Source organism: Coenobita brevimanus, chromosome 57 (genome assembly GCF_032717465.1).
Source record: "Coenobita brevimanus isolate Jiangsu-jjx chromosome 57, ASM3271746v2, whole genome shotgun sequence".
Classification (NCBI taxonomy): domain Eukaryota; kingdom Metazoa; phylum Arthropoda; class Malacostraca; order Decapoda; family Coenobitidae; genus Coenobita; species Coenobita brevimanus.
Window position 1 is genome coordinate 34,248,802 of NC_137010.1, and position 15,938 is coordinate 34,264,739.

At 38.0% G+C, this 15,938-nt stretch overlaps 1 protein-coding gene across 1 annotated transcript in view; it reads left to right on the top strand.

Moving 5' to 3' along the window:
- The window catches only part of syd (JNK-interacting protein syd), a 466,678-nt gene that overhangs the window by 379,085 nt on the left and 71,655 nt on the right, over nt 1-15,938 (top strand). The window contains exons 24-25 of the mRNA XM_080274254.1: nt 9,272-9,443; nt 15,313-15,426. Of these exons, the coding sequence (XP_080130380.1) occupies nt 9,272-9,443; nt 15,313-15,426 (286 nt within the window). The remainder of the gene's footprint in view (nt 1-9,271; nt 9,444-15,312; nt 15,427-15,938) is intronic.

Below are 15,938 nucleotides of genomic sequence, written 5' to 3' on the forward strand. Positions count from 1 at the left end.
AGGTGGTTTGGCCAAGTGGAGAGGATGGAGGGTGAAAGACTGACGAAGAGAGTGTATGTGAGTGAGGTGGAGGGGGGAAGAGGGAGGGGGAGGCCGAGGATGAGATGGAGGGATGGGGTGGAGAGGTATATGAGAGAGGGGGGTGTGAGTTGGGAGCAGGGCAGTGAAGTGGCGGGGAACAGGGCGACTTGGAGGCGATTTGTTTGTGGCCACCCCTTACGGGATTGAGGCGTCTGGCAATACAGTAGATAGATAGATAGATAGATAGGTGTGATTTTCCTCATCCTTCTGCCTACGGGTGACTTTACACTCCCTTTTCTGTCTTTCTTTCCTTTATTTTTTTTCTCTTCCTTTTGCCTGTGTGTGACTCTTCACTGAGTGACAAGCTAAATGGTTTCCTGTACACCAGGAAACCATTTAGTATGCTGGGTGGTAACCATATAACCAGATTTTGGCACCTGGTGGTTTATAGGGTAATTATTGCACTCCAATCGGATTGAGTCAGTGAAGGTTTATATCCAAGGGGTGGTTGGGGTTTATTGCTCACGTAATGCCACTCAGGGATGAGTGAGGCTGGTCGCTCATCTTAAATGTCGGGACCAACTGCCCTGGGCTCCTTCACTCCTCATGGGACAACGTATGATTGGACGATGGATGGATGGATGGATGATCTTTTTTCACTTTTCATCCATGCATCCATCATCCAGTCCTATGTTGCCCCATGAGGAGCATAGGAACCTGGGGCTAGGCAAGTTGGTCTTGACATTTAAGATGTGAGTGACCAGCCACACTCATCCCTGAGTGGCATTACATGAGCAATAAACCCCAACCATCCCTTGGATATAAACCTATACAGGCTTAATCCGATTGGAGCACACCAAACTAAATTACATGACACTTGTCCACATTAAATTCCATTTATCATTTATTGCTCCATTCATGAAGTTTATTTATTTCTTCTCGGAGCTGTCTGTAAGTATCTATGTTAGTAATTTTCCTTTGTATTTTTGCATCATCAGCAAACATATTTAGATGGCTTCCATTTCCAGTGTTACTGTCTATGTCATTTATATATACAAAAAACGTAATTGGTACCAGCACTGAGCCCTGTGGAACACCACTAGTCACTTCTCACCAAGATGGGTAATTTCCCCTTAGTACTGTTTTCATTTCCCTTTTTCTGAGAAATCCTACATCCAGCAGTACAGGTTGCCTTGGATACCTCCATGATGGTACAGTTTCCATGAAAGTCTTTGGTGCGGTACTTTGTCAAATGCTTTTTTGAAATCTGAATAGATACTGTCTACTCATCCTTCTGTTTTCTGTACTGTTTCTGTAACTCAGTCATAGTAGTTTAATAGATTAGTAACACATGATTTTCCCTTCCTAAAACCATGCTGCCTTTCTCATATCATATTCTGTTCTAGATAGTTTGCCGAAACTTTTCTTATAAGCTGTTCTAGTATCTTACAACACTAGTCAGTGATACTGGTTGGTAGTTGAGTGGATTCTGTCTGTACCCTTTCTTGAATAGGAGAACAATGTTTGCATTCTACTAAATATCAGGTAGTTTACCTCTACCTAAGGATTTTTTGAATATTAAATATAATGGTCTCCTTAACTCTTCTGCACATTCATGTAGCACCCAACTTGAAATTTCATCAGCACCGTATACTTTTCCTTTGTCTAAGTTGCTTAACTCTTCCTGTACCGTACTTCTTATTCTGATATTTGTATATTTTATTATGTGTTGGTGGTAGGTGGTGGCAACCATCATCCACTCACTTGATGTAGTGCTGCCTACTTCTTCCTTCACCTTTATCACTCTTTTTTTGTCTGTTCCCTCTCTTCCTGTTTCTCACCATATTCCACTCACTTGATGTTGTGCTGCCTACTTCTGCCTTCACCATTATCACTCTTTTTCTGTGTCCGCCCTCTTCTCTTCCTATTTCTTCCATCATTCCTGTCACATTTTATTACTCTTCTTTCCATTTCAGGTGGCTTTACATTGAGTGACCAGCCTAATGGTTTCCTGTAAGCCAGGAAATCATTTACAGTGCTGGGTGGTAACCATATAACCAACCCATACATGTTCCCTATGTGTCAGCAAGTGGGTTGGCAGAGGGTTAGTGCCCCTTCCTGTAAAACAACTAACTCAGGGACTAACGGCCACCCCTTACGGGATTATGGCATCTGGCAATGTATAGATGGGTAGATAGATAGATAATAATTATGTGTGGGCATGCATGTTCCATATCATCTCTTTCAAAATTTTATTTTCTGTAAAAACTGATTGGAAATATTTATTTAGTGCTTTCTCTCGTGTATAGATGATCCCCTTGTCCATAATGGACTGTACATTATCTTGAACTTGGTTTTGCATTGGATGTAGCTGTAAAATAGCTTAGGTTGATCACTTCTTTTATTGATCATGTCTTCCTCAAACTGTCTTTGAGCTTCCCTTCTTAATCTTGTATAATTAGTTCATGCTTGTTCATAATTGTTATATGCCTTTTCACTGTTGTGTCTTCTGTATCTGTTCCACAGCAAATCTCTTTTTTGATGTTTTACATTCAGTTAAACCATTTCTTCACTTTCATTTCTGTTTCTTTGTGCTGAGGGATGTAGTTTTGGACTCCTGTTTCATAAAAATCACAGAATTTTCAACATATAACATTTACATCTTGTCCTCTAAGCTCCTTTTCCCAATCTGTTTCTAAGAAGTACTTCTTAAGGTTATGGTAGTTGCCCTGTTTGTAGTTTAGACTCTTTGTGTAACTCACATTACTAGTAACTATGTGATATGCAATCCTGAAGTTGCAATTTGATACTGCATGGTCGCCTTTGCCATATTGAGGGTGGTACGTTGTATTGTCAGTATCATTTTCTTGCCGCGTAAACATAAGATCTAGTACTGACAGATCATCAAGTCCTCTTTTTCTGGTGTTTTCTGTTCCATTCTGTATTAGGAAAAACTCCTGTACAAGATCCAGGAGCTTCTGATCCCAACAACTTTCATGGCTTCCTACATCTAGAGTATTCCAGTTTGTATGTGTACCATATTGAAATCTCCAGTTAATTAAATACTTTTAGATTCCTCCTCCATTCTATGTAGTTATGTTCGTATCGTATTTGCCGGTGTATAAGGCCGACCTGTGTATAAGACTACTCCCAATATTTCCATACAAAATGTGGGTTTAGAGGTATACTCTGTGCATAAGACGAGTACCAACTCTTTAGACACTGGAAGCTTGCTGCCCCAGTAACCTCAGTCCTTTATTGCTCTTCCCACTGTCCAGTGATGTGATACTGTTAACAAGTTGCAAAGCAACACAGCCTTTGGTTAGGTTTTACTTTAAACCAGCTTCTATGGCTTTTACAGGCTATCTAGGCTGCATGTGCCACCTCCGATATCAAAATGGGTTATACATTTAATAACTGAGTATAAACTCATACTGTATAAAAAATTTTAAATCATGTGACTGTGAATATTATAAAATTAGGCTAAAGGAAAGTTACATTTTATTAAAATCATCACATTAACTGTCAGTGACTAAAAATCTTCAAAATCAGTATCATCCACATCTGACATCATCAGTTCATAAACTTCATCCCGCATTAAAGTATGCAGTTCTTCTTCGTAAAGATCAGACTCTGAATTCGAAGATGTAGCTTTGGCATCGGCTTCCTCTTCATCATCCGCCGCAAAATGTCATCTTCTGTGTCATCCACTGAACTTGGTATTCCACATTTCTTGAAAGAGTTGATGACTGATTCCACAAAAATATCATTCCATCCCTTGATAATAAATTCACAGCATATCCAGACCTGAAGGTCGCATATTCCAACCACTTGTATACAACTTTTTACCACTGATCATTCACTCCTTCCATTGCTCACAGATGCAGTCTTTGAATGGTTTATTCAGACAGACATCAAGTGGTTGTAGGACTGAAGTTAATCCACCAGGAATAATGGCAGTCACTGTTGTATATCACTGTTGGTAATAACCCCAGCTTTATATCTGGCAACCCTGCACTTGGTGGTACTGTAATTTGTAAACAACCCAGCCAGTCACTACTGAGACACACAATGGTATTCATGGTGTGAGCTCAACAGGTTACTTGTCTTTCTTATGTCCTTATGGCTGTATCCATAGAGATATTTTTGATAAAAGTTTGCCTTCATACAGAAAACAAGTTGTGTTTAATGATGATTTTAGTCATTTCAACAGTTCTTGACCGTATATGTACTATATTCAGGGTCAGGGTGACTGATGATGTTCCCTACCATGCTTGTGAATCGCATAACCACAGGATGTAGAGGTTAGGATTTTATACTTGGTGTTTAGGACGACCCCTCCAATTTTGGGCATTTTTTTTTAATGAGATTCAAGAGTCACCCTATACACTGGCAAATACAGTAACTCTGAATTTACTTTCTGCCAGGTCTTCATATTCACCACTTTCCCAAGTGATTATTTTGGGTGGCATGTATAAATTTGCCTCAGTTACTTTCCCTTCAGATGTGTTAATCTCTAATGCAGTCAGTTGAGCTTGTGATGGCATATCTAGTTCTATTTCTTTGACTTGTAGATTTTTCTTTGTTTAGATTATAATTCCTCCTCCTTTTCTTAAACTTCTGTCTATTCTCCATGTATTGTATTCCTCTAAGTTTAGGGCATCGTTTGATAACTTTGGGGTTACAGTAATTTTGTTTCAGTTTGGCAAATAATATGTGGTTCCTTTTCTTTGGTATAGTCTTTCATCTCAAATAATTTAGATACCATTCCATTTACATTTGAGTACATCAGCTTAATCATCTTGTTTACATACTTGCCATAGCTTGAGTCTACTACCTTCCTTCCTTTTTATTCCCTGGTGGTTATGTACCACATTCGTACATGCAATCCAATTACAGTAAAACCTTGATATAATGGACCACAATAGACTGGAATTCTCTTTTATCGGACTCGAGGAGCTGCCAGATTAAAATCCTATATATCGGAAAAAGTCCGATAAAACGGAAGCAGTCTGGACTGCCTGACCACTTCAGCTATGTTCATCATGATAAGGTAAATAAAAGACATGTTTATCAGTGTACAGTACAGTATTATAATATATATTATACCATTCGATTAATGTAGTGAAGTTATAACACAGTACAGTACTGCAAAGGTAGTCAAAACAGTTTAAAAACCATTCATGTGATCCGGGCTAATGTCTGATACATTAGAAAAAGTTCGGATTACCAGGGGGAAGTCCGGATGTCACTTTTATCGGAATTTTGCATTTTTTTGAATGGTTTGGGCCCTAATTGGTCCGTTATAGTGAGGTCTTAGTGCACTTTGTAAAATTTTCTCTTCTGAGCTTTCCTCATTCTTTGTTTTCGCTTCCTCCCTCTTCTCCTTTAGTATTCCCAATTCCTCTTTAGTTAGGCCTTTTTTTATCCATACTTTTTTAAACTCCTCATTCTTCATGAGTTTGTTTGCCTTTTTTTAGTATTTCTTCCTCAGTGTTCACACTCTAGAAGGTTACTTTCAGGGTCCTTGACTTGTATCTCTCATATTTCCCTAGCCTGTGTTCCTCTATGTCTTTATCACAGATTTCCTCTGATACTTCCATCAATATGTTCATTGTATTTGCCATTTCCTTTTTGTCTTGAAATTTTGTTTCTTATTTCATCTTCATCTTTATCAGTGATTACTATAGATTTGTTGATATGTGCTGCATCTGTGACCAGTTTTGGGCTGTTTCTAATGATTTCTTTCACTTCCCTTCTTTTTTTCTTTGACTTTTGTTTCTAAGTTTTTCCATACTTTCACCATTTCAGCATACGTAGTTTCTGCTTCATCTTTGCAACTTCTCATCTCTTTGTTCACCTGGGTTATCTTCTCTTCAGTTTCACTGCTTTGATCTATCAGACTGCTTGCTTGCCTAATTGTCTGTGTATAATTTCTGAACTCCTCCATAATACTCTCATGATTGACAACTGTACTTGCCATTTTACTGATCTTCCTTCTAAGGGAACTCACCTCAGCTGACAGCTTATCATTTGTTGTGTCTTTTTTGTTTAATTCCTTTACTAATTTTTCATTTTCTTCCATTTGCATGCATAATTGCTTCTTAATTTCATTTATTTCACACTGAAAAGTTTTCTGCAGTTTATTCACTTTCTCTACTAATTTCTTATATGTTTCCATTTCATCCAGTTCTGGGTAGAAATCATCATTCTGTTTTCTGCCTTTATCCCTTTTCTTAACTCCTTCCTTATTCACTTTACTAAAGATGGTCCTCATCTTTGGATGATTTTCATTTAGAAAGGTAACTTCTACTTAAAAGTTTCCATCTCCCTGCTAACCGCCTGCTAAAAGACGACACCCAGCTGATGATACATTGTATCAGTGGATTCATGCACTAATTTGATGTATTCTACTATTGGTCAACACTTTTGCTTATACTTGCCCTCCTATATTAGAATATCATTTAGTTTAACATAGTACAGAGCTTGATTCATATAAAGATACTATTTAGGTGTGGCCAGTTATGGCCAAGGGTGGCCAGCGCGGAGTGAGATGATGGATGTGCTGCCTCTCTGGTGCCTTTGGTGTGTGTGTGTGTGTGTGTGTGTGTGTGTGTGTGTGTGTGTGTGTGTGTGTGTGTGTGTGTGGTGTGTGTGTATAGCAACTGGGAGACAGCAGTGTTACTAAGAAGAAACAGTGGATGATTTCACTATTCAGTAAAACCTCGATATAACAAACTTCAGTAGACTGGAATTTGCTTTTATCAGAATTGAGGGGCTACTGGACTAAATTCTTATATATCTCAAAAAGTCTGATAAAGCCAGAAGCAGTCTGGACTGCCTGACCTTTTCAGCTATGCACACCACAATAAGGTAAATAAAAGATATGTTTATCAGTATACAGTATTGTAGAGTATTATTATACAGTACTCTACTGTATATATTAAACCATTTGATTATTATAGTGAATGTATAATGCAGTGCAATACTGCAGTGGTAGTGAAAACAGTTTAAAAACCATTGGTGTGATTATGTCTGATATATCGGAGAAAGTCCAGGTTAGCAGGGGGAAGTCCGGATGTCGCTTTTATCAGAATTACGCTTTTTTCGGAATGGGTCGGGGCCCAATTAATCCGTTATAGTGAGGTTGTACTCTCTATATTTTTTAGATGGATGACTGTTTTTAGTAAATTCTGAACAGTTAAGTATGCTTTGTTAACCGTTGGAGTTGCAAGGCAAACATAGCTGACAGAGAGGGAGTGATTTTGGGGGAAGAGGGTAGAGAGAGCTGTATACCTTTTTCCCAAACAGCCTCTCTATACTTTAATGGACTTCAGTTGTAAAACATTGTAATTTGCTTTTTGTTTTGTGTGTATATACAAGTCCTACATTTTTGTATTCTTGTAGAGGTATTTAGAGGTTATTGAGAGTGCATAATTAGTGATGGCTGTGAAGTAGTGTTCAAGAGCATATTTGTATTTTACCATTCAGCTGAGCAGAAGAGACGCGGTTTATATCTCATTTGGTTTGTTTGTTAACCCGTTAACTGCTCTATACAGCCTGGGCTGCTCCGAGTGAGACTGCTCAATGCAGCCCTGGCTGCGCGGGTGAATTTTGAATATAGTGCCATGGTGACCAAGGCCAACTCATGCAAGGATGTTTGAGCCTTCAAAACCAAAACCGAAACCCAAAAAAGAAAACGAAAACCATACATTCCAATAGGGAATCAGACACTTAGATGTTCATCCGTGGCTTTACTAAGGTAACTATTGAGCCAATATTTCGTTGCTATATACTTTGGCATGTGTTCTCTCAATTCCTAAGGCAAAATTTGGCCTTTGGGAAATTTCATTTTTACCCCTGTGTCTGTGCACCACGGATACCTCCAAAAAACTGCCATGCGCAGTTAACGGGTTAAGGTATATCTTTTTCAGTTAAGGAAGTAAATGAGTTTCTGTAGGAAATGAGACATCAGGGGCAAGTTACAGTAGTCTCATATTGCACTGAATTGAGACTGATTGTGGGAAAATACCATAACATCGGAGGTGTTGAGTATGAATCTGACAAGTATGAGGTACTGTACTTTTAGAATAAATAGAATGGTATAAACATTAACTTTACTTGATTTTTAAAAATTCTGTTTGTGTTGTTTTTTATTTTAATATACATACAAGAAACTGACTTGGAGATAAAATGTATTTCTACTTTTAATAGCTTTTATATTATCTTAAATGAGAGAAAGAATGGATTTCATTGTTTTAAATTCATTTAATGAAAAATAGAATTTATTTCTGTATACTGATACATATTAATTATACTTTAAAGGAGATGAATGTTAATTATCAAATTACTGTTTGAAAGGAATCGGACAGTTCATGAACACAAACAGTGTCAACATGGTGTCATGGAGCAAAGCAACTTATTGTAAGGAAGGGATTGTTTGTATTTTTTTCTCGTACTGTTCTTTTACATAAAAATAAGGAAACCAGTGACTGATCAGAAGTAGTGAATAGAGATTCTGAAAGGTGGGTGTGTATTTGAGTGAAAACTACTCATATCAAGCAACTTTCTGCAGTCTTGGTCTTGACAAACTTTTTTTTTCTTAGAACTGCCCTTCCAGAAATAGGGTGCGTCTTTCACGCTGCAGCATCTTATATGTCGTGAAATACGGTATGTAAAGGTTCCAGGTCATAGAAAACTATCAGTTGTACTGTTGCCAGCTCCTGGTGTGGGAGTTCCTTAAAAGGAAGCATGGCATAATTTGAATTGAATGTCACAGATTAGCTATGCATCATTTCAGGTTTCAGTTCATTACATATAAGCATATCAGAGTTGCAAATAGTTACATACATAATGCACCTAGAGTTATAAGATATTTTTTGGAAGAGAAGTGCATGGAATATTGAGATGCAAGAAGGAAGAGGTTATCTCTTAAAAAGAAGGTAGACTGAGGTGATATAACTTTGGGTAAGTTATAAAATTTTATGAAATCTCTTTTCCACACTTTCATATGATCAAAGAGTAGGCATAACATGGAGCAGCAAATACAGTAGAATTATAGATAACTTGGTATTATAATCAGGTAGTATGAATATATGAAAATTTGTGGCACTATCTGATGGTGCATGGGAGGACTCAAAGACCTCATGGAAGAGGTTGCTTAACCTTGTCCTTGCCTAAGTCAGGTACAGAGGGAGAGAGAGAGAGAGAGAGAGAGAAACTTAGCATATAAACTCTGACTCCAATACAGAAATCCTTCGATGCCCACCCACGAAAAGAGTCTCAGGTGCGTCAGATGGCATGGGTGGGTGATGGAGTGTGGGTGAGCATCCGGTTAGACTCAACCCTCCGCCTCTACCATGCACACACCCATCAGCATCTTCAGGACGTTGACATAGAGCCCTATGTCTCAAAGATGCTAGGTTAGTGGACTACATACACTTTAATAAGCACTTAACCATACTGTACTTGTTTGGGTCAGTCTTTTTCACTTGATGGCTGTTTTTCTAAGCTGCATAGTCTTGCAGAATTTTAGCCTATCCCCCAATCTACAGGTCCTTTATCAAAACTTAATTATAAAACCTTTGTCTGCTCACAGGGTCTCTCCATTACAAATTCAGTTCTCTGTGTTTTTGCTGTTCTTCAGTGCAGCATTGCATTTTTCAGCATACTTCTGATTTCAGTATGGTCACATCTGCAGACATCTTCATCATTTAGTACTGGTATTTCACTATCATAAAGTGTGATATTTTACTTCACACATACAAGGCTTACAGATGCCCTTTCATACATAGAGACAGTCCCCTCATATTCATTGAGGCAGCAGTTCTCTACAAATCTTCCAGTTACTTTTTAATGTCATGACTGAACAAGCTTTGGCATCACCTCCACATTTATCATAAACTGTAAATAGGAAAATTCATTGCCACATGCAAGAGCAACAGCCCCACCATAAGTCTCCTCCAGCCTTGGCTGGGCTACACAATCTCGCCCCCCCTTTTTTCTACTTTATTATTATTATTTTTTTAATATAATAAAAGAACAGAGGAAGAAAAAGCAAATGCATAAAAAAATTATCCATACACCACATTACAGTTGTCCTCCATTAATGAAAATCTATAACAGTTGGACTTGAAGAGCCGTAAGTTGAAGTCTGGAGGGAAACTACTGTGGGGAAGTGAGTTCCAAAGAGATGAAGTTCAGGGAATAAAAGAATTCTGATAGGCAGAAGGTCTGCAGTATGCCAGTGTGACAGTCCAGTCATGAACACTACTAGATGCCCGTGTAGCATGGGGGAAGACGTGGAGAGTGGCACAGTGGATGCAACTTTGTCTGAGCATTTGCCATAAAAGTACTGTATCTGTAAAGTAATACAAGGGAGGCAACATTTCTTCTTGCTTGTAGGGGAGGTAGTTCATTTGCAATAGTAGGGTTATTAATAATTCCAATACCTTTGTTTTGATTTTTGTCCAGTTGTTTTAATGCAATCTTTCCACATCCATTCCACAAGGGTGAGCAATATTCCAACTGAAAGTGCACATGACTTGTAAATTATAACTGACTGGTCGTCAGTGAAGAAGTTGCAGACACTGTACAATAATCTAAGTTTCCTTGAAGTGATTTTAGCAAGTGATCTAACATAAGAGGTCCAGCTGAGGCCACTGTTAAGTGAAACACCAAGAATTTCAATACTTTTAGAGACAGGAATGTTAGTAACATTGAAAGTAATATTGGAATCAGGCAGTATCTCTGTTTGTAAATTGTATATATTTGGTTTTCCTAGCATTACATGAGACAGTGTTATTTTGTCTCCATTCAGTGATCTTAGATAAATCTTGATTTATGAAGATTGCTGTTTTGAGTTGTGAGTTAGAGATATTAAACTTTGTGAAGGGTGTTTAAGTGTGAATGAACTGTGAAGTATTGAGTCATCTGCATATGAATGAATGGGATTATGGGTGACAGATTATGGGTGACAGATAAGAGATCATTAATATGAATTATGAGTAGGGTTGGAGCCAGAACTGATCCTTGTGGGATACTGGCATCAGTTGACTGGAAATTTTATTTTTGGGAGAGGACTTGAATGGTCATGTTGGTGAAGCAGCCCAAGGATATGAAGGAGTACATAGGGGATGTGCATATGGTACAAGAAATGAGGAAGGGGAGAGCATACAGTATTTCACTTCACCCAATTTCACTTGCTGCTTGAACTCCAGCACCACACTGTTCCATCACTGACACTAACACACCCAATAATGATGAGTGCAAAGGCTATCATTGAACAAACAAATGACTGTAGACTTGTGTGAGGGTGATTGTATAAGCAGTAATAGTGATTGTATATAGACCACAGAGGCTTCATGTGGGATCACAACCATCATATAATAAAAAATTCTGTTGTATGTAGAAAAAAGTTCTTTTACATCATTGTAAAAATGATTTATCGCATACTGGTTCATCACATATCAAGGGTCTGTTGCTCTCTCTCTCTCTCTCTCTCTCTCTCTCTCATCCATAAGGGGAAAAATAGGGCAGTTACCTCTGGTGATCATAATCTAATAAAAGCTAGGACAACTTTTGCCTCTGTGGTGCTTCCATCTCCTTCCAGGCATTTATTGGACAGTGTTGATTTTTATTATTTGTATATTTGCGTGATCCCAGGCATTTATTTTAAGTGATTTAGCACGATGTATTGTTTATTCATGATGGTATCAGTTCAACTTAGAATGCCTTAGTGGGGAAAGGTTTAATGAAAGGTGTATCATATTGGTAGTCTATCCAAAGCTGAATAAAATTATTTGGAGATTTTAAAAAATTCATAATATTGAAAAGGTTAAACCAGCCCAACAATTTACAAATGTTCCTTGTTTATAATAGCTTGATGGGTGAGGGAAGTACTACAATGACAGTTGTACCACCTGTGTTGAATATTGGGTCATTCTACACAGCGTTCTGTATATTGTGCCTCTCCCGTTGTGTGTTGTGAGAATGGCTCAGTCTGCTGTTGTGAAGAGAACAGACATTATGGCTGCTTCATGAAATCAATAATTAGCTATGCCATCAGTGGCTGTAAAAAACCAGATACATATAATGACGTAGGTAGAGAAAGGCAACACTGGGCCATCTCCACAACAAGTAAATTCTCCAGTTCGTGACAAGAGAAAGGCAACACTGGGCCAAGTCCACAACAAGTAAATTCTCCAGTTCGTGATAAGAGAAAGGCAACACTGGACCATCTCCACAACAAGTAAATTCTCCAGTTCGTGACAAGGGTTGTGGAAAAAAAAGACTCCCCAGTATAATGCTGATCTCTTGAGTTTCCATGGTTAAATAAGTTTGTTGGCTTTTTAACCTTTATTATAATAGTGATGGAATAGTGATGATAATCTACTTTTATATTTTCCCTGTCCTTTTTCTGTATTTTACCCACCCTGTTAAAATGATGAATATTTTGATGGGGTTAATATTAATGATAATGTGTAAGGAAGTCTAGCCTGCCTGCCTTTTCATTGCTTCATAACACTACAATTATTTGGAGCCATGATTTTTGATGGATTGAATGATGATGTAGCTTGTTCTCTCTTATTTTTTTGTTTTATCGCACTTCTGGGTCCTGGTCATCCCATTTAAAATAATAGGCATTGAGATAGCATGATGGTGACAGTTACCTAGGCTTTCATTAACCAGTCAGTACAATATCATTCTGTATTATTTTTTGCTGCCATCAGATAATTTAATTTTGCTTAGTAATGACCTTTTGTAGTGAAGGGGTTGGAAACAGTCTTCATGAAGTCCTTCAGTGTTCTTCAGTTACAACCTGTTTCTTTTGTTCTTGTTTTTACTAGGCAACTGTATTCAGCTGAGGTAAGATCTTTCATAGGGAAGGTAAAGTAACCATTCATTTTGGATGATTGATATAGCTTAAAAAAAAAAAAAAAAAAAAAATGTAGCCAACAAAACATTTCATAAGAACCATTGCTTTTTAGGTAAAGTGTCTGAGAAAATCCAAAAGTTTTCCCAAAGACCTCCATTTTGATCATCGTGAAAAATTTTCCCCACCACATTTCACTCAGTTTGCACACATTTCATGCAACTGTTGTCACAATAGAACTCAAAAACTATTAAATGTTAATCACCATTTTGATACATAACCCAGCAGTTATAAATGAACTACCTTCCCCTTCTAGTAAGATGGAGTTTTGTCTCCCTTGCATTATTTTACAGATACATTTATGACAAATGCTCAGATGAAGTTGCATCCATTTTGCCACCTCTCCACGTCTTCCCCCATGCTACACTGGTATCTGGTAGCACCGTTGACTTTACTGTCACACTCCTGTAGTGTAGAACTTCAGCCTATCAGAATTTATTTATTTCCCAAACTGCTGCTCTCTGGAACTCAGTTCCCTAGATTAGTTTTCCCCCAGACTTCAACATACGACAGTTCAAGTCCAACTGTTACATAATGTTCGTGAATGGAGGACACCTGTAATCTATGGTGGTACCATTCTTAAGTGGCGGTTTGGGTGGGGCACGAACCTCTGTACAGTGTGCCACGTGTTCCATACCCGCAATGTGAATGGCTCTGATATATGTAATAGGCATCACAATAAAATAAACACATAAGAATGTAATGGTAACGTGTGTATTATAATATATGAAAGAACAGTAATATTATTATGCATAAAATATTTATACGGCAATACAGAAACGTGGCATAAATATTTTACAGTGTTGCTTAAAAAAAAGTAGTCACTTTTATTGGCTGTTACCGTATTTCTGGGGTTGGTAATAATGTCACAATTATGATTATAAGATAATGTGCAGGAATATAAGTAAAAATATGTCAATTTCTTAGTGAAAAAAAAATAATAATAATACATTAAACCCTCGTGAGCGGCAACAGTCACACACACCCAGTCCCACCTGGCCAAAGCTTCCTCTATCATAGGCCTGTTTGGGGACACCTCTTAAAAAAAGACACTCCAAGACTTTTACCTCTTGGGTGGTGTGGAAATAAAGTCAAATTTACAATATGTACAATCGCTCCAGAAAGTATCGGTGCACTGTGGGTCTGGTATCATCCAGAATGATTCAACCATGTGGCAGTGATAGCCCGTTAATACCTGTATATATTATAACATCTACGGCCATTCCCTACTCATCATTAAGGACACAAGAGGTATCTGATATAGCAGTCATTTATCGTCAGAGATATTTCCAGTTTCCTTTGTTCCGCGTGTCATAATATTTAACACATATTCTGCACCGATACTTTCTGGAGCGAGTGTACATTATAACGTAAAAGAAAATAGCCAAAATGTATCCTGAAATACCACAGACGAGAGAGAGGAGAGAGAGAGAGAGAGAGAGAGAGGGGGGGGGGAAGGCAGACCAGGGGCAGTGTTGAGTGCAGCTGAGAGAGAGATGGAAGAAGGGAGGGAACGAAGGAGGGAGAGAGTGATTGAATGAAAACAAATCATGGCGCCACAATGGTGAGGTCATCTGGTGCCATATGTAAAACAATAATATTTTTAAATATAATTAGATATAATAAAAACAAAATAAAGAAATGAAAGCACAAGTTTATAAGACATAAAAGAAACAAAATTCGCTAGGGTGATGCACATCTCCCCCCAGGAGAGAGAGAGAGAGAGAGAGAGAGAGTGGCAACGTGGGTATGGAAAACGTGGCAACACTGTACAGAGGTTCGTGGCCCACCCAAATCGCCAGTTAAGAATGGTACCACCATAGTGAATGAAGTTTTATTTTTATTTTATTTTATTATTTTTTTTTTTTTGTGTGAGCAAATAGAAGCTGTTCACACATTTCACTCTATTGTAGCCAGTGTATGAGCTCAAAAACTAGTCTTTAACATATGAGAAATATGATTCGCATCCCAATGGAATGCAAATTGTGAATACTATTTTGTAAATTTAATTATGTTAGAGGTTTATACTGCCATGTAAAACATGTTTTGAATGAAAAGAATACGCATAAAATGTGGGTTCACTATATTAAATCCTCCTTTGTAAGTTTATTTTTTTCTGCTCCTAGATGATGTTATTCTATTTTTTTCTGCTCCTAGATGATGTTATTCAGCTTTAGAAAAGCCTTTTTTTTTTTAAGGAGTTAATTAAGACTAACATTTCAGTCTTGAAGAATGTGTCCTAAGTTTCATAAAAATGCCAGGAGATGAATGTAGTGAAAAAGCTCAGTGGGTCTCTGGAGTATGGGCACATTATCATTGTTTGTAATCAAATCTTCTGTGTCTGTGTTATGGTGCAGGCACTGGCAAGCTGGGGTTCTCCTTCGTGCGGATCACGGCTTTGCTAATATCATCCAACCGCCTCTGGATCGGCACCGGCAATGGTGTCATTATCTCCGTCCCACTCTCAGAACGTGAGTCACTTCCCATTTGTTTTGAAATGTCACATGCCACAATATCCTACACTTTGAGGGGGATGTTCATTATGGTGCTTGGGCACTGGTATTGCGAGTTATGTCATTGAATTAGTGGTAATTACATGGAATGAGAGGCAATCCCTAGAGAGAAATAGGAAGTGGGGAACCGGAGTGGAGTCAAAGGGACTAGAATAAATGTGGATAGAACGAAAATGATTACTTGAGTGGATGGTGGGACTTGTGGTGCAAGGTGTGTAGCCGTGTACTGATTGTGAAAAGTATATTGGGAGCAGTTCATTCATATACCGTATAAGGTTAAGAACAAATGGATACAGAAGAGGTCAGGTGGTGTTGGAGACTTTACAAAATTAATTAAAAATAATATGATAACAGTGGTTATTCTAAGGTTCATATTTATGATCAGGTGAATGGCTACAATTATCCCTTGGGGAAAGTACTGTATATACTACCATAAGAGTGAAATGTGACTGAAAGCTTGGTTACTAGCC